The 18,932-nt window shown below is 38.2% G+C and overlaps 1 protein-coding gene across 20 annotated transcripts in view; it reads left to right on the top strand.

Moving 5' to 3' along the window:
- The window catches only part of TENM3 (teneurin transmembrane protein 3), a 502,889-nt gene that overhangs the window by 307,328 nt on the left and 176,629 nt on the right, over positions 1-18,932 (top strand). For 13 of the 20 annotated variants that reach the window (XM_075500260.1, XM_075500266.1, XM_075500264.1 and 10 more), the window contains one exon: positions 14,022-14,231. The exons of the other annotated variants lie outside the window; for them this stretch is intronic. In XM_075500260.1, coding sequence (XP_075356375.1) covers positions 14,022-14,231 — 210 coding nt within the window. The remainder of the gene's footprint in view (positions 1-14,021; positions 14,232-18,932) is intronic. 20 annotated transcript variants of the gene reach the window in all.

Below are 18,932 nucleotides of genomic sequence, written 5' to 3'. Positions count from 1 at the left end.
TTACGCCTTCTGCTCCGGCTGTGCACTTGCTGTCCAGCTGATTCTCCTAGGCTCAGCCCCATTTGGCCGGTTCTTCCCAGCCTGCAGATGGTGCTGCTCCTGTCGTGGCATGGAGCTAAACCCTGCTGCGGTAGGTGACATGGCTTGATGGGTTTGTTGCTGAATGTACCATCATTTCACCGGCGATGCTGAGAATAAAATTTCCAGACTTCACTGGTGTAGGAACTGCCTCCTTAAAACGTAGACTGAGAGAACAACTAGCAGATTCCTCCTTTTTGCATGTTTATTTTAGGTCTTAATAGACTTAAGTATTTCAGGACTCTGTAGTAAAATAAATGCCTGAGGGAGCCTAAAATGTTCACACATAACTAGGGCTGGCAGGAGAACAAGAGTTCAGTGTCATGAAAAATTTAGCAGGCTTGGCATTTGTCTTCATGAGGAACTAAACACAGTTCTTTAGAGATTTTAATGAAAAAAAGAGAGGGAGAACAAGTTGCTCTGCTATTAGCTGAGGACTCATTACCTGCGGCACTCACCTGGGAGGTGGGAGACAGAACTTAATCCTCTGACCTGAATCAAGCAAAATATTCAAGTGTCCTTTCTCTGGTTAGCTTCTGTCTCTGCCTGTTTGTTTCTCTGACGTTGACCAAAAGTTGGGTTAACCATCTGAGATGCCTCTCCAGTAGCAGGTGGTTATAAAGGTGGTTCTGAGTCTCCTTCTCGTGTTGAAGAGTCTGCAGTTCCTTTTGGTAAATGGTTGGGGGATACTCCATAAAGAAGTGCCCAACTGCATCCACTTAGCACATTTTTTTAAACATGTCTGACTTTGCTTTTATCAAAAGAAACAACGGCATTACCAATATTACCTGTGTATTTATGTTATTTCATGTACATGTCACAAAATGCTGTAAATACTTTCTAAGTATATTTTGGTATGCCAGTGGTTTACATTAAATATCATAGTTATTTAACTAGTGCTACATTCAATGCTCCCACATGTTTTTGTCTTGATAATTTTTTAGTGGAAGTTCCCTTCCTTTTCTACAATAAATTAATTAATTTGGAACAGAAGAAGCATATGAAACCTTTCAATTGCGGTGTGAGGGGAAAATAAAAAACATGTCCATTAATAAGAAGGGTTTATGGAAATAAAAGAGCAAGGAGAGGTAAGATGGAAGAAGGTAGAGAGGCAGAGGTTTCCTTGGCTGTAAATGGAAGACTGGGACATCCGGAAGCCGTGTTTCTAGGAGGCCATAGATGCCGTGGTGTAGGTGGCACTGCCTTGACTTTATATATGTAGGGCAGTTCTCAGAGGTACATTGCCTGCCAGCTTTGCAGCATTCCATTCATAACCATTGTAGGGGATAGGAGGCATGCAAGATAAAACTATAGTATTTTGCAAAGCAAAAAGGAGAGGGAACATGTGTTTCTGCCCCCAAACTGGGATCCTGGTAGGAGATGCCTGAAGGAAGAAGATAATTTGGTGCACTCTGTCCAGCAACTTTACATTCAACTAGCATGGGAGCCCCTCCTTCAAAGCCTGGTTTATAGAAAACTAGAGGGGTTTTTTTTTGTTTTTTATGGATAACATCAATGAAGACTAATCTGAGCTGGGGGTGGGAGGCCAAGAGCTGGATGCATTTTAATCCAATAGATTCCATGAAAACAGACTGTAACCATAAAAATGTCAAATAAAGCAGTTGTATATTATTGTTTATAATGAATTGTTTTCTGCTTTTTCTGCTAATCAGGCATTTTCATAAATGTATTTTCCTTCCAAATGGATATGTTGTTGTTCCCATGGAGCAGCTGCGGTAACATATTGTACTTGCATGTTAGGATTTTTTCTTTCAAATGGAATGATGTATGAGTCATTTATGCCTAAAACATAGTAAAACTTATTATACCATCATTCATACCACATCTTCTGAAATAAACAGATCCAAAAAGACACTTGCAGTTAAAGTTGGATTCCTGAGAGTTTGCATGGGCTGATGAATGTTATGGGCTGATGCATCATTTTTATTCAAAAGAAATTTGTGTATGGTTCTTAATATTGCTGCCTGCTCACCTCAGCACACATAATCTTAACAGCAGTGTGACAAAGGGGTTTGTATTAAACTGCATTGATTAACATCCTCCTCTATTTGACAGGATCTGACTTTGAAGTACCCTGTGATTTGTTTTCTACTTGTGGATGTAAAAATTCTGACCAAGAATTGACTTTGCAGGGTGTAACTGCTTCAGAAAACACATAATGAATCGTAACTGCTTCAGAAAACATGTAATGAATGATTATTTGGACTACTAAGGTACCTCAAAGATAAATAACAAATACAAACAACACAAAGAAAAGAAAGCATCTCGGATAACTGAGCAAGAGAGCCAAGACTATTCCTTTGTCTTTATCTCTTCGTGTAGATACCATGGCATTTAGAGTGTAGGAGGCTAAATCAAGTACCATGTAATAACAGCAACTGCATCAGAAAACTGCATGCATGTTAGGCATAAACATGCCAAAGTACAAAAGGAATGAAATGTGGGTAAACTTGGTTTCAATTCTGTGTTTCTCTTTTTCTCTGTGCTTATAAATTGCATTTTATATGGTCTCATCCTTTCAGAATGAATATGTTTAGCTTGTAAGTGTTTCTGCGTAATCTTTTCCTTACATAGTGCTGCATTATCGAGCATCATACAAAATTAGTTACTTTGTGCTTACATGAATGTGGACAAAGTCAAGCCATTAGTTGGCTTTTTCAGGGGCCGCTCTCATAATTGGTTGCATTACTGCTTTTTATAAAAGGAGCATTGTGTGAATACAAATGTAATCTTGGCCAAGAACCTGTTAGAAAGTGTCTTTTCCAGAGGGTAAAAAAGCAGTCAAATAAGAAATTTGTTCATGTCTTTTCTTATCAGTAAGTGCTTTAGTAGATGTTTTGGCAGTGGAGATTTATGGAGGTTGATGTGAGGGAGCAGATAATCTTGGAAAGCATGTGCAATAAAGTATATGGGGAATTTTATTTTTACAGGGCAGGGCTTCCACACCGATGCCTTTAAATGCTTTCTGTGTAGTACTTGGCTTTTATCTGGTAGGTTTTACAGGTGCTGAGAGGTGCCTGTTGAAAGTATAGTGCTTCGACATTAATAATTTTTCAGGAACTCAGGCTTATACAGCTTCTGCTGGTGATCCTACCATTTAGATGGAAGAGCAGTTGTTTCAGAGTTTGCAAAGCACTCAGATGAGAATTTCCTTTCATTTCTTTTCAAAGAGATGGATAACCTCTGTCTGTCGGCAGATTTGGATGGCCCAGTTGGCACTTCCCATGTCCTTGGACAAAGGCCCAAGGATTCTGGAAGCAGCTTGGTAAAGAGGGTTTGTTACCCTTGGCTCCAGTCAGGCGTAAACAAGTATTTTCTCTATTATGGAATTTTCCTTATATGTATTTTGGCCCAGTCTTTTGGGCCTTTTCTATTTTCATTGAGATAAAACCTCTTAGAAGTAACCAGTGTAGTTTACTTTACTTTGTTTTTTACTATTCTGAAGTGGTCAAATTGGCAAAGAAATAAAGATTACGTTATTACTACTGGATTTTATAGCTAACATTTCATGAAACTTTATTAGAACCTCCTTTTGTTCATTAGCTCACAACTTTATAAAAGCACTTTTGGACTGAAATTTTCCACGTTTAGTCTGAGGCCAAAGGGATTTTTTTACCTCCATTCAGCTTTTTCTGACCTACCTAAGCTAATGTGAGAGGTTTGTGTATTTTTTTTAAGAAATGTTAAGTATGTGTTCTTCTGAACTTGAATGGTTAACTAACCGTATTTGAAATTTATGGGTTTAAATTCTACATAAAGCTAGAGCACAATGCAGTCCTGCCAAGTATAAACACAGATAAAATGTTAAAAAATTAAAAGCTAGGGGATTTATATAACTAGTCAAAATATATTTTATTTTAGATTGCAATAATTTCTTACAGTGGAAGAGAGTGACTAAAAATGTGCAACTTAGTAGTGCTTTACAAATACTGTATATATTTTCTCACCAGATAAACATTGTTGTTTGTATATTCAGGCAAAAATAAGGGTTTTTGTTGATGTGGAGGTTTTGTTTAATGCTGAATTTCCAGAGACACCTAAATAAAGAGTCCAGCTTTCTCTGCATTCTCAGTACCCAACAGTTTTTATTGTTCTCAGTTTTCTGAGTCATCCCTCAACAAGACTAGGCTTTGTCAAAAATCTGGCCCTAAAATGCCACCTCTGGCCCATTTCAACACCGCTGCCTTAGCGGCTTTGGTAGCGAGCTAACTGTGGTGATCATGCGGCGGGTTTTCATTTAAGCTTTCCAGCTTCCTGCCTGTGGTAGTCTATTTGTTTCTAAGGTAGAAACATTTTCTCCACATGGGCAAAGCTGATAAGTTCTGTTCCAGCAGAGAAATAAATTACATACTAGATGTAATGAGACATCAATGTCCAGTAAATGTCCTGTTGCTTGTGAGAGTGTACTGTGTGAGACAACAGTTGATAATTTTCTGGTAATTCTATAATTCCTCCCCTCCCCAAAATTCCTTTGTTAAGGAGTTACATTTAATATAGCAGAAAAAAAGCCCCAACAAGGAATGAAACTTGAAAGTGAAAATGGAGCAAGGAAGAGCTAACAGAAATACCTACTCAGTTGTGTTACCTTCAGGCGTACAAACCCTATGAAGTTCAAGACTTCTTCGCTGGTTAGACAAGTTTGATGTTTTGTTGGCAGGACTGCTTCCTCCTTTCTTGCTGCTAAACTTAAGCTTTTGTAAGCATCGTGCGGTTCCTTAGTTTTGTGGGCAGTTTTATTGGTTTACTTTATTTTATTGGGAAAAGACAGGGTGTAGCAGCACGATGTTTTCTTTCATATGGAAGGCTTTGGCAGTAGCACTGCCCGTGGCTGCCCGACAGCGTGCTGGTCCTCACGGGGCCGTGCCAGGAGGCATGTGGAGCTCATGGCAGGGCATGTGCCAGTCCCTGGGGCAGCTTTCCATCAGGAGCTGGTGAGGATGGCAACAGTCATCTCATCCCTCTTCTCCTCTGCTATGCCAAAGCCATGATCCTTTGAAACAGGTAATGGTCCAAAGAATGTAGCTAACAGGGATATAAATAACCACACTAAAAGAAGTAACTAGTTTGAATACTGAGAACTAAGATATTATTTTTATAGATGAGCTTTATAGAACTTTTCCTATAGAACTTTTTCAGCAGTTTGTTGGTCTTTGTTAGCTTCAATGAAAATCTCTTTAAATTGCCACATTCCCTTCTAAGAAAACAAGTCATATTCTGTGGTCTGCAGGCATAGTCAGTCTGATGTCATTAAGAGCTTCTCTGGATGCTTTGCTTCAAAGATATGGTTCCCTTTATAACGCACTGCAAGGCAGCAGCCACACTGGTAGCAAAAGTAGGCAAAACTGGCATCCCTACTATTGCTTTGACTGCTTTTCTCATGGAGGGCCTGGTAGAATTAAGAAAACCAAATTTAGTTAATTAGTATTTATTTTGATTCCTCTTTCGATTACTTCTTACTGGGGTGGGAGGAATGAGGGTGGGAAATTACCTGATTCTGAAAACTGGATGATTTGTGAGTCATTCTCGGAAGATTTATTTTCTCTGTAAAAAGCCTCTCCCCCACTCCCTTCCAAAAAAACCCCCAAGTCCTCTTGTGCTCTTCAAGATGCATTTCCTGTCCTATTCCTAAAAGACTTTTTCTGCCCCCCCCTAATTTAGCCCAAAGCAACACTGAAAATACAAAGTACGTAGGCTACTAGAGAGTCATGCTGGAGGAATGATAAACGAGATGTGACGTGGCTCAATCCATTTCACCTCTAATAATAAAAAGTCACGGATAGGAAGAATAAAGAAGCATTTCTTCAAAGGTTACTTTTTTAGGCAGTTACTATTTATGAATTGCCATCCAAAAGAATATCAGCATCCAGAAAAATTACAGTCTTTTACAAAGGTCAGGACAGAGTGGAAACGCAGTAAACTCTTCAGCCTCATTGCTGACTGAATATAAGACTCATGGAGACTGAGAGCAGCTATCCTCTGTACACCAATTATAGTATATGCCAGCAGCTCCGTTTTTGATGCTCAGTTCCATTTCTGGAAATGCAAAAAAAACCCCACCATTGTTGTGGTTTTTTCCTGGTTTTTGCTTGTGTCTGTGGTGGGTTTGTAGTTTGAGGTTTTTTAACATGAAAATCCTGCCAGGTTTTTGAGAAGGGCTGGGTTCTGTCTACAGCACTGTGTGATGCTTAGTTGTTTATTTTGCACATGATTTGGTGAATAGGGAGTAGAGAGAACGACTGGCTGCACATCCCCTCCACTCAAGAGACCTCTCCAGCCCTCTCCCACCCCCACGTAGTGGTCAGTGGAGCAGTAAGCCCAGGCCGACGAGTGCAGCAGTGCAGGGCGGTGACTGAGGCAGAAGTTGTTAGCCACAAACGGGTGCCTTTCGCATTGCATCGGTACCCAGCTGCGTATACGTGCCTGCGTGTAGACAGACCGTGCACCTCTGTAATTTGGCTGGATTTGACCAGGCACCAGGTCGGTGGCTGTGGTAGGAAGGGGCCAGGTCTGTGGCTGAGCCATGCAGGGTCCAGATGGGGACCCCAGGAGCTCCCCTGCCTGCACAGTCTGAGCGCTGTGTGCCCTTGAAGACCTCCTGGCTGCGACACTCCAGCTGCCGTGTGCTTGCTGCCAGGGCTTGCGAGTTGGTTGCAAGTGGTAATGGCTTGGGCAAAACTGGAGCATGCGACTTGTACGGCTGAGTTGGTGGCTGCGCTGGTGTCTCCCTGCCCTGGCTGTGCTGGATGAGGCTCTCATGACAAGGCAGAGGAGCTTGAATCCCAGCAGATGCTCTAAATGGAGAGGTGACATTTTCGTGTGAGAACTTTTACGTCTCAAGTGGAGATATGAGTTAATCGAAACATTCTGCAATCTGGTGTTGATTTCATCAGCTTGCTTCTGTCCAAAAACCCCCACCCCAAAAAAAAAAAAAAAAAAGAATTAGGCATCTTTTTCTAAAAATACAGAGACCTATCACTTAAAATTATTTTTCTGAGTGGAATGAGGATTTTCAGTCTTCTGGAAATAGCTCTCTGTTCCCCTTCCAACATTTTGCGTGCCCACTTTTGATTAATATTAGGGGAAATAAAGTGGAAAGTTCAGTGGAGTTGAGCAGAAGAGCTCCTAAAAATAAAACCTGGATGCTAGAGATGCTTGAGTTTTTAGTTCAGCTCATGAACTTTCTGCCTGAGTGGACCTTTGCTCTGCACCTGGCTCTTATGTTATAAGGCAATTCCTTTTGAAAATAATAATAATAATAATTTTAAAAAAATTAAAAAAGGTAGTGAGAGCAATGCACTTCGGTTAGGATAATCTGTCAGTTAAGGCTCAGATTCTGCAATTTCGTTACAGACAAAACCCCCATTTAAAGCGAAGATGAACACTGCCTGAACTCAGGATTGAAGAAGGAGCCGTTGTGATCATGCAGTCTGACCCCTGTAAGAACAGGGCACTCCTTTTCATTTAGCAATCTGCTGAGCAGCAGCTGTTAAATTTCCAAAACCACCAAAATGCCTCAAAACACAAAGTGTTTGCTTCAGAAATGAGTGTCAGTTCTAATGCATAACCATTTTTCTTAAGAAATCTTTCTCTTTTTCAGAAGACAATTACAAGCTTTATATTACAGACTGTGATTATTATACTACGCTTCCAAGTAGAAAAAAAAAAAAATTAAAATATTTGAGGCCAGCATTTCTCTTGCTTTCTAATGGATTACTTCTGTTTTCAAATCACTGTCCTCTGATTATAGTCTTGTAAAGTTTCAGCTCTCACAATCTACAGAAGCAGTTGCAACTTGGAGAGTTGAAATACATGTCAAGATAATGCATCTGTTTTGTTTAGAAGTAATAACTTTTCAAGAAAATCTAGGAAAGGTAGATGTCATTTGTATTTAAGATTTGCATCTGAGATGTAGTCACAGTTCATCAGCACTCAGAGGGATTTGAAACTTGGAAAATAACACTTCCCAGTACAGGGGTGAAAGGGTCGTTATCTGTTATGTGTACAAACAAAGCAAAACAAAAACAATTAAATGGAAAACCCACAGTAGATTGCAAGCATCATTTTTATCCGTTTGAAAGCATTTATTTTTAAAAGAATTCTTGGCATGTAGTTCTCACTGGAGTGTTTTTCACTATAGGTGGATTTATACGGTCTTATTTATATATGTGTATATGTGCATGTGTATATATTTGAAAGACCGTCTATGCCTGTATTTCCTGGGGGAGATCTTCACAGTAGCTACAATGGTTGACTCTGGTATAAGTAGAAAAAAAGAATAGTTTTGGTTATAAATAATCATTCTTTGTGTGCTATGCCACAACACTTTTCAGTAGTTCTATTTGCATGTAGAGTTTTAATTAAGAGATAACTGTCACTGCAGGTTGACTGCAGAAGGCTGCAGTATCCAGCAGAGAGATAAATGCCAATGCCAAGTCATACAGGTTGGAGAGCATACAGGGAGTCCATAATAAAAAATGGGTTCACAATTAAAACTCACTTATTACTAACTTACTGTATTATACACAGTGATCAAGAGGTCCAAAATAAAGTTGCTTAGGGTTGTACATACCAGGTGTGGAGTTTGGGCTTTTTTAGGGGGCTTTTTTTGGTCAATCTATATGTGATATATTGGAAATTGAAACTTTGGGATGCGATCAGTAAACTTGTTAGGAGGGTGTAGGTGCCCTATTTAACAAGAGTGTGTTACAGCTTTCAGCACACTGGGAAGTCCTAGAACAGATTGCAAAGATTCCTCTCAGCTTGATTCAGAAGGGCTGTAAGTGTCCTTCTGCCTGTTTGAAAGTGTTTTGGTTTCTAATTAATTTAGCCAGAAGACACGTTATTTCTGACCTTCACAAACCACTGCCTGTCTGATCTCAGTTTTAAAAGATCCCATTAACTGTTCTATTAAAAAAAAAAAAAACAACCTGTCTTCTCCTGTTGTGAGGAGCAAAGTACAAAATGGATATATATAGCTACTGTTAGTAAGCCATTATATGTATAACATATTTTTCCACAGTATGTGGTATGGTTTTGGGTTTATATGACATAATAGTGCCATTTAAAATAACATGAAATCTTCATTTCCATGAAGTCACCAGCAAAAATCCCATTAATTTAAGTAAAGAACAGAGATATCTACCTTGCAATTTGTAATTTAATAGCATTTTCTTACTGACATTGAAGTCAGTAAGTACTCTTTACCACTAACTTCAAAATAAGACTCTCCCCCTCTGCCTTTGAGATGCAGAGAGAGGCTTTTTTTTCTTCAGTCTCAGTGACAAGGGCTGCCAAGACTGTGAAAGGAAAAATGCACTGTTCTGCCATAGCCTAAACAGAGCTGTCTATTCTTGTATTGCCTTAAGCAGCCATCAGAAGTTGTGTGGAAGAGTTAGGTGTAGGATTTATGCATCCTGATTGAGATGAAAATAATGGCCCTTCAAATTTTTATAGTGAAATTACTTTTGCAAAGTATGTAACTTGCAATACATCTTGTGCAAAGTGAATTGATAATGCCAGGTTTTGAGAACTAATCTAGATATATGAACAGAAGTTCAGCGTTAAAGAAATTCATGAAGCAACAAAGACTTTCCTGAATTAAAGCATGATCTTAAGAATGTGTAGATTGATAATTACGAAAGAAAATAAACAAGGTTTTTCCTTTCTTGTTGGTATCATATTGCCAGCAAACTGTCTCTGTTTTAAGAGTTTGAATCTGTTGGGAAGTTTTCATAAGTGCCTGTGTATTTTAGGGCTCTGCAGAGACTTTCTGGGTCATCTATTCCAGCCCGCCCACCCTGCAACAGCAGGAGATCATTACTACTGCTTCTTTTCCATCCTACTTTTCTCCTAAATGCCATGTTCCAAAAGTGTCCAATACTATTTTCTCTAAAATACATCTAGTGAAGATGCAGTGTGTAATTCATCTGCGCACCCATTGATGTTGAAGCAAAGTGCTTCTTTACCATGTGATCACAGATAAAAGATGAAAGCTGAGCAGTTGTTGGATTTGTCCTTCATAACATGATATAAATAAGCTTAAGTGCTGCTAATGGCTTTTTTTTAAGGGAAAGGGTGTAGCTGACCTGTACACGACTGTAAGCTGTGGGTTGTGGCCAGGTGGAAGTGTTCCTGAGGCTCTGGGGTTGAAGGCACAGCTCTGCCCGCTGCTCTCCCATCCCTTCCCATGCTCTGCGTAGCCCCCCTCGCTCCCCTGCTCTCATACCCACAGAGTTAGGCAGCAGCAATTGCCAGAGGCTCAGCCTTAGACTTAAGCCTTAATATACTTAATATCGAAAGTCCCACACATCCCTATGCCTCCCATTACTACCAGTCCGTTGATGGCAGTCTTCCCCATTGTTTATTTGCTGTCTTTTTATGGGTTGCACTTATATCATACTTGTCTCTTTCAACTTTTCCATATGTGACATCAGTTCTGCTTTCAACTTTTATACCATCTTTTAGATCAGCATTGATCTTTGCACAGAACAGTACAATTTTTTTAACATAATTACCTTGTACATACGTATTTAATGTATCCATTATTAGCTCAGGTGTGTTTCTTTTTTAATGTTCTTCTTACAACCAATTTTCTTTGGGTTTTACTTTCTTTGGGGACTCATATTATTTCCTTAGCAAATTTATTCAGATCTTCACATATTGCTATATTGAGTCTGTTCCCGCTGGAGTTTGCTTATATTTGCTGCAAATCTTTTTTTGCATTTTCATGTGAGATAATTTTTTCAGAAGTACGTGAAGATAATTGAAAGTCATGTATTTTCGATTATGAAAATTCCAACAAATTAAAGTGTGTTTGTCCTCATAACTAGCCCAGAAGATGAGATTTAAGTACTCTTAAGCCCGGTATACTTTCTCATGAAAAATAGCTTACTATCTTATATCAAAGTCACATAGTAAAAACAAGAACATCTGCTTTCTTAAAGTATGGGCAAGAAAGTCAAAGCAAAACAACAGAAACTTTTGCTAGATGTATACCAAAAGAAGCAGAACAAGGCGGGGGGGGGAATCAATGTTTGGATTTTTTTGGTTTTCCTTAGAATGAAATATTCTTTGCATCATCGTCTGCCTCCAGACTGTATGGAAAAAGTGTTATAATCAATATAATTGCCTTTTGTCATACTTAATGATTTTTGTGATTTATATATGTGTTTGTTAAGACTTCAATAAGAGCTATTACCAGGTATTTTTAAATGCCTTTCATTCCGTGTAAAAAAAAAAATTGGAGAGGAATATGCACATCATTTACAATCCCTCTTTCTAGTGTGTTAAGTATTTTTTTTTCCTAACATGTAGCTTATTCTATAAATGGCAGTATAGATAGCTATCTGTCTTTTCACTTGGAATCAAAGAGGAGCTCACTGCAGAAATCTGCCAGTGCTGGATGAAGTTGTACAGAAATACGCGTCCCAGCTGGTTGGCCTAGGGTTCTTGTGAAGAATTGGCTCATATTATAACGGGCTCCCTTTTCTCTGCAGACCATGTAACTTTGAGACAAGAAAGACCTGCCTGCCAGCACTGGGTTTATTTATAAAAATCAAATCACCAAAGTTGCGTAATTTCCTGGTGGTGTTACAGCCCTAATCACCTGATTTTTGTGGTAGCAGAGATCTGTCCCCACTGAGTGTGGTAGTGGGAGCTTTGCTAATAGCCCCACACTTCCAGCCAGCACCTGACATACGGTGTTTTCTGAACTGAGAAACTCGGTAAGCCGGAGCACCCAAGTGATGCTATTTCCAGGTGGCTACTCATCAGTGCAGTGCAGTGTCAGCTAGCCACGTAGCACTGAGACAATTAATAAATGTGGATAAATGAGGGAATTTACAAAATAATTAAGGGACCTCGGACATGACACATTTTCAGGCAACAGAATATTTTGTATGATTACAGTTTGTGTAATCAAGGCTCTGCTGCATATGAAAGTTAATGAGTGTTAATTGAGAAAGAGAGAAAGCATATTGAGAACAGTGTTGTGCATAAGCTCCATAGGTATTACTGAGATGCTGATTTGCTTCAGACAGTGTACATCTGGAACTTATTACTATAGCTCTCCTCTCAAGTCAGAGAAGTTTGAAGCAAGTAGAGGAGATTGTTCCAAGCTAAAAAAAAAATAGAAATCATAGAGCTAATTTGTATTTGAAAAAAACCACTGTTAACTCTTATTGGAATTATTCAAAAAATTAAATATAATGGCTATCTAAATTGGTTTGGGTACATCATAAATAATGCATTAAATATTCCATGAAGAAATAACCACAAATCCAGGTTACTGAAGCAAGCAATGTAAAAAATCAAGGTGTAGCAAGAAAATCTGGTTGCACATTATCTTGAACTTGAAAATGTGCCCACTCTCTACTTCCAAATTCCCAAGTTGAGCCCTGTAAAATGTCGTTCTCCCATCCTTGTTATTTCCCTGGCTATAAACCTTGGGTTTCACACAGGAGTTAACTTGAGTAATAGTAAGTGCTCACTTTCCTTCCAGAACCAAAACTGAGTCTTAAAATTGGTAATAATATATATTGTGCTGTTCACTACAAGTTTCAGAAGAGGTAAATGACATGTGAAAGAACTAAGAAAACCGTTTGTGGTGAGGCTATCACGGGTTTTCTTCCAGGGAAACCAATTGGTTAGGACTTAGCAACGTGTTTTAGAGATCTTTAAGGTACTATGTGATGGGATAAACTGAATATGGAAGAAAAAAAAAAAATTAAAAATCAGCATGATTCTGGCAGTGTACAAAGGAGATGGAGGGAAGGTAATTCAAGCTATTGGTGCCGATATGATTTATTGTATTAAACTTAAATATAACATTGAGAGGTGCTGCACCTCTCCAGCATAACTGGTGCTACTGAGTACCATAAAAACAAATCATTACATGATGAAAAAAACCCCCTCTTTTCCTTTAATTTAAATTTAGTTTCATAGTTATGAGTGGGATCCATGCAGGTTAATCTAATTTTTTTAACATAAAGTGTGTAATAAAGCTGCTTCATTTTCTGGTACAATTCCCCACCTACAGGCAATGTAATATTTTATTCAAAAGTTGTCCAGCAGTCTTACTCTCACAGAGTGAGATCTCTGCTGACTAAATACTATAAAGAACCAATATCCTCACAGGGTGAATTAGGTAACTCTTTCTCTGCTGCTTACTGGGTTTAATTATTGTTTCATTGAAGGACTAAATGCATTGTTATGATATACTAAAGCTTTACTGAAATCCATCTTCCTCCATGATGCCTTTATGATACTTTCAAGATGTAGAAAAGGGATGTAGTCATTGCGTACGCATGTTTTAAAACAACTTGTGCAGTTGTTTTAAAAGTTTGACAGGTGAAACATTTTAATAGGTTTTAAATAGTATATGTGTCTGAGAAACACTGCTAAAAACTTAAATTCCTGTCAGAATAATTCAGATGGTAGGAATTTAGGGCTGTGAGTTTCTCTGTATGTGTGAGCTTGTTCCTTTGCTTCTCTCTGTATTATTTTCTTCCATGAGTAGATTCCAGACAGGAGTCTCCCACTGAAAGAAGCAGCCCTATATTTGGCCGTATATTTCAGTACTTTTGTTCTGCTTAAAGGCTTGAAAAATAGAAAATACTGTATTTTCCAAATGGCTGTACAACAAATATTTCAGTTGGCACCTGTTCCTCTGTCATTCTGTGTTGCAGAGACATTGGAATTCCCGATAGTGATAGACACCGTCCATTGAAATAGCGAGTCATGGCATTATGTTTCCTAAAGCACTTAAACCAGTTTATTACATGCTATTGTAGTATTTTCTTTGTCCATCTCTTTTTATTGTTTGAAGTAGACTACTAGTCTTTCAGTGATGCAAAAAATAAATGATTTGTTGTTCATGTGATATCTTGACCCATATTTTAAATTTTTTTTATTTTTTTTCATAGGTCCTCCCATGCCATCCTCCTCATCTAGTCCATCAGTTACTGAACATTTACACTCCCCTCCTCCATCACCCAATCTCCATGACAACCAGAGGTGGTTATTAAGTAATAATGCCAGCCAGCCAGTTCAGGACTCTGATACAGATGAGGACTATACTGCCAGCTCATATCTAGTACAGACCGGTACTGTTTCAGTGTCTGTCCCAGGTCATGGTAAGAAGAGGACACTTTGTCCATAGTTTGAATACCCTTTTATTTTCCATCCTCTTACAAAATTGCCTAATAAAAATTAAAGATATCTAAATGACTTTGTATTTTAAACTGATTTTCCTTTAAATGTCGCAAATGATGTTTCTACTTTACTGTAGGATAAGCAAGAGTAGAAAGTAACATATATAAAAGCTCATTTAAGTTATTTTAAAATGCAATACTTATATGAAGCAATAGCCATTAATGATTTATTATGTAATGTAATTTGTAGCAAGTGACTAGTCTTTGGTTGTACTTTTTAAAGGGTAGGCTGAAGTTGGTTAAACTGTCATGGTGTTTAGCTTCAGAATAATGGAAAAGTTCTCTTTTACTACCTCATCAAGTTCAGCAGGTTCCAGCTCTTCCTTTAGTTTCCCTGGGGCAGGAGAATGCGATTTGTACATTACTGGATAGGGCACTCTAGATTGAGGAGAGAGATCTAGAGGAAGGGAGCTGTGTGGTGAGACAAGGCAACGGTGGCTCCTGAGATGTATGTTTCCATGTTTCTCGTCCTCCCAACCAGTGTGAGTAACCAACAGGAGTGACATGTGCTTGAAACACCAGTGCCCACTTATATATCATGCCATAAGAAACCACATTTTTACTTTTTTTTTTTTTCCCCATAAAAAAATAATAGCCACAGGGTTCCATTTTTGTTGTGTGATTGAACAGATTTTCTTGGGGTAGGCAGGCTGGAAGAATAATTTCTTAATTCACAGCCCTTCTGCAGTAGATCAGCGAAGCTTGGAACAAGCCTCTTCATTTTCTAAGAACCATTTCTGTCTTTTGATTATAAAGGACTCTCCTACAGATGAACCACTAGAGGGAGTTTGGAGAAATATTTTCCTACAGATTGCACATTGGCTGGACAGAATTATTTTGCAGAGCAAAAATACTAGCTTTGAGCTTGTCTTCCTAGCTTTGAGTGCAACTTTGGTGTTGTGTCTAAAAGGCCAATCTGCTAAGAGCAGTTGTGTATGTGAATTTTTTTTTTTTTTCATGTTAGGGGCTTGCATTAAGATCTTTAAAATTAACAATGATAACTTTATTTTTGCATGTTCAGCTTGCTCAATATTTAATCTGTGAAGAACTCCAAAAAAATGGTAATGCATTGTCATAATCAGGGTATGTTATGAAGCTGTCTCCTTTCCTTTATGTCTGGGAATATGAAATCTGTCAGAAAATATATGCATTATCCAAAAGGTAGCCTGGTTTAGTTCGGTAAGTCAATACATTTAGATTACTGTATCCACCGGCCCTTCCTCTACAAATGAAAAATGCAAAAGCAAGAGAAAGCTGGTAAAAATTTTTGATAGTTGGGATGAACTCCTTACACCTCCTAGCCTCTTAGGAAGCTAATAAGAGTTCATCATTCCTCTAGGTTTTAGCATTTTGCTGCTTCTGAAATTTTCAGCAGTTGCTTGCCAGTCTGAGTTTGCCAACCTTGAGGAATGGTCCTTAATCCCTTTCACTCCAGACTAGCCAAAATAATTTCAGCTGGTCCCATGGCAAGTCAAGTCTTGGCCTTTTAGCAGGACAAAATAAGGGGGGTTTTGATAAGAAGCAGGACAGAAGTTATCACTGTGGTGTATGTTAAGTTGTTCTTAGTAAGACTTTTGCTAAGCAGAAGGGAAACCTGGCATACTCTGTAAGTTCATGTTCATTTTCCCCTCCCCTCTCTCTTCCCACTGTGCTCCCCTGTCATCTCTATCTGCAGATGTCTGAGATTCACCCCTTCAGTGTATATGTGCAATAGAAGTGCTTGCAGTTTCTGCTTCCTGCTATCAAAAGAATTAAATCAATGATATGTATACACTCATAATCTAGTAGTGCTGGCAGTCATATAATACATCTAATGATCTTTCTCTGTCTCCACAAGATTAGACTTGTTTTTAGAAGTGCTTCAACTTGCTAACCACGGATACTATATTTGTGGTTGTCATAATTTAAGTGGGGTTTGTTTGCTTTTCTGCTGGACAAGGAGAAGACCATAAGCGTTCTGGTAGCAGGCTTCCATCCCTGCAGTCAGCTGCAGGATTAGGGTTTGCATTATTTCAAGAAAGGATGCTTTCATCCAGCACATATATGAATATTGCTTGGAATATCTGCTTGATTTCTTTATGGTTGGTTTCTCATATCTTATACTGTTGGCCTATTGATGGGGGAAAAAATGTTCTTTGTAAAACAAGCAGGAGCAGAATAAATAATTAAGCTAATAATTTCTAAGTTAGCTACAACTTTCTTCTACTCGATCATCTGCATTGCTGTGTAGGCTTTTTACCAGTGTATGGATCTCTCCAAATCTATCCTAGAAAGTAAATATCATTTAATCGTGGCCCTTGGTACAGTCTTGTTTGAGTATTGTATTTTCTTTAGCTAAAATGGTAAGTAATACAGCATGTGTAGCACTTTCACAGGAGGAAGGTTTTTTTTCACCAGTTGTCTTTTAGTTCATCCAGATGCAAAAGAAGCTTTCCATGCTATCTGATGTTAAGGGGTACAAAACTCCAGTGCCATATTCTGGATTACTTTGTCCAGTGTTTGTATAGGCAGGGGGTGGGGCATGACTTTTGAAGCATTTAGGATAAAAAAAGTACTGACCAAAAATAATTATATTATTGAACTGTTTTCAGTTATATTGACTTTATGTGAATAACAAGTTAAATTACCCTCTCTTTAGTCTATGCAAACATCTGTTTGTTTTCCTTTAGTCTGAGTTCATTTGATCAATGTAGTTTATTTGATCAACTCCCTCAAAATTTAAAAGATCTAATTATGTATTTAGAATTATATTAATCTAAGCCTTTGGGTTTGATTAGGTTTTTTTTGTTGACCAACGGGAATTAGCTTTCATTTGAGGAATTAGCTAAAAGAGAAATGAGAATTACTAAAATCAGTTATCAAATGCTTACTACATGAGAAGAAAAGGTCTTCATGGAGGTATTGCTAGTACCTTTAAAAATTCAGATCAAGGGAGGACTGTTGTGGACAGTTTGCTAGGAATCATCTAATTTCTCTAAAAGCAGTGTGTTAATAGGTTGTAAAATTCAGGAGGAGATAAATTTTCGGACCATCAGTCATAACTGTGTTCCTTTACATAGCTCCTCCAATTTATTCTACCTGTTGTTTGTCTTCTCCACCATGCAGCTCAGTACACTGACTCTGTTCCAGCAGTCAGCCTATTTGGCCACTGATTTCAGAACAATTTACTAGTTTTATTGTTTTTAGAAAGAAGAGGGAACTGGTTTATAAGAAACAGGGGCATCTGAATATGTCTGCAGGGAAGAGGAACAGTTGTTTAAGCGAGAGCAAGAGTGAACTAGGAGCTGGGAGGGGAGGACTCTTGGATGTGACCGAGGTGGAGAGTGTTTCTTTATGTAGTAAAGTCTGCTTATAAACAATAGAAGTCATGTAAAGTCTGTATTTAAGCATCTTGATAAGCTTCCTAATCTTTTTCCACCAAAAATTATAGATTAGTCAGAATTTGGAGGGGAATTTATTGAAATTAGTAGTAGCTTATCTTTCAACACAGACATGTATTATAATGAAAAATACAGTACTAAATTCTTAGGTTAAGCAGAGACTATGAAAAAAGATATAGTTAAATGTTAATGCTTACTACTGACAATGGAGATCAAGAGTCTGAATTAGAAATTCAGATTTGAGGATTTTTACCCTCTAAAATGGAAACATTATGGCAGAACCATCAAATGCAAAATAGAGAAGGATGTATTTCACAGCAGCATTTGTAACAGTGTATTTGAACATTTAAGTTGTACAAGGTTCTCATGTTTCTTAATAACAGTTTGTGATGATAGTTCATCTGATGGGAAGATCTGAAAAAAATTTCAGTATAATAGAAAATGTTTTTCAGGATTGATTTGATCAAGGATCTGCCAGGTGATGCATAATAAACAAGGTTTTGTTCCAGTCACATGGGAGTTGCAGATTGATGGGGTTTTCAGTTCAAAATGGCTAAGCTTTCCTGCAAAGAGAAAAAAACTGGAAATCTAGAGCACAACCCTGAATTTTAATTTGTGAAAGAGAAAAAAATAATCTAATAAGGCTGGTTGAATGATAACATACAAGAACTCTTCATATTCAGAGGTCTCATTGTAGGACATCTCACTCTACAGACACCAAATGTTCGGTGGCATAATTCTCCTATAAACATAATCTGAGGACTTTAGTTCATGATGACTCATTAGAATTTGATGGGAGAGGTTATACAAAAGTATCTGTCATACAGAAATGATTACTATTTTATCATACCACAATGTCACCACGCCAAAGTCAGAACCTTCTGCTTTTGTATAAGCACCTGAGAGAATATAGGCCAAATGCTCAAGAGTGGCAGCAGTAATGACCAGATGCAACACATGTGCAAAGCATAGGTGTGAATTTTATTAGGATTTTTTTTGTTACAAGTCAGACTTCCCCTCCAACTATCATGTTTTATTCTGCCTAGATATCTCAATTACTGTATAACCACCATAACTAAGCATTCTTTCATTTCCTTTTCTCCCCACTTCTGCCTTTTCCTTCCCACTAGAAGCATGAAATTTAAGTGTGAATGGAAGTACACACAGGGATTTGTGTTAAAAGTTAGTGGAAGAGGCAAGTGACTTTAAGGTATCTTTTCCTCCTTTGCAGCTCTTGTACTTG

Source organism: Mycteria americana, chromosome 4 (genome assembly GCF_035582795.1).
Source record: "Mycteria americana isolate JAX WOST 10 ecotype Jacksonville Zoo and Gardens chromosome 4, USCA_MyAme_1.0, whole genome shotgun sequence".
Taxonomy (NCBI): domain Eukaryota; kingdom Metazoa; phylum Chordata; class Aves; order Ciconiiformes; family Ciconiidae; genus Mycteria; species Mycteria americana.
The sequence above is the reverse complement of the archived record's forward strand: the minus strand, read 5'-3'. Positions and strand labels throughout refer to the sequence as shown.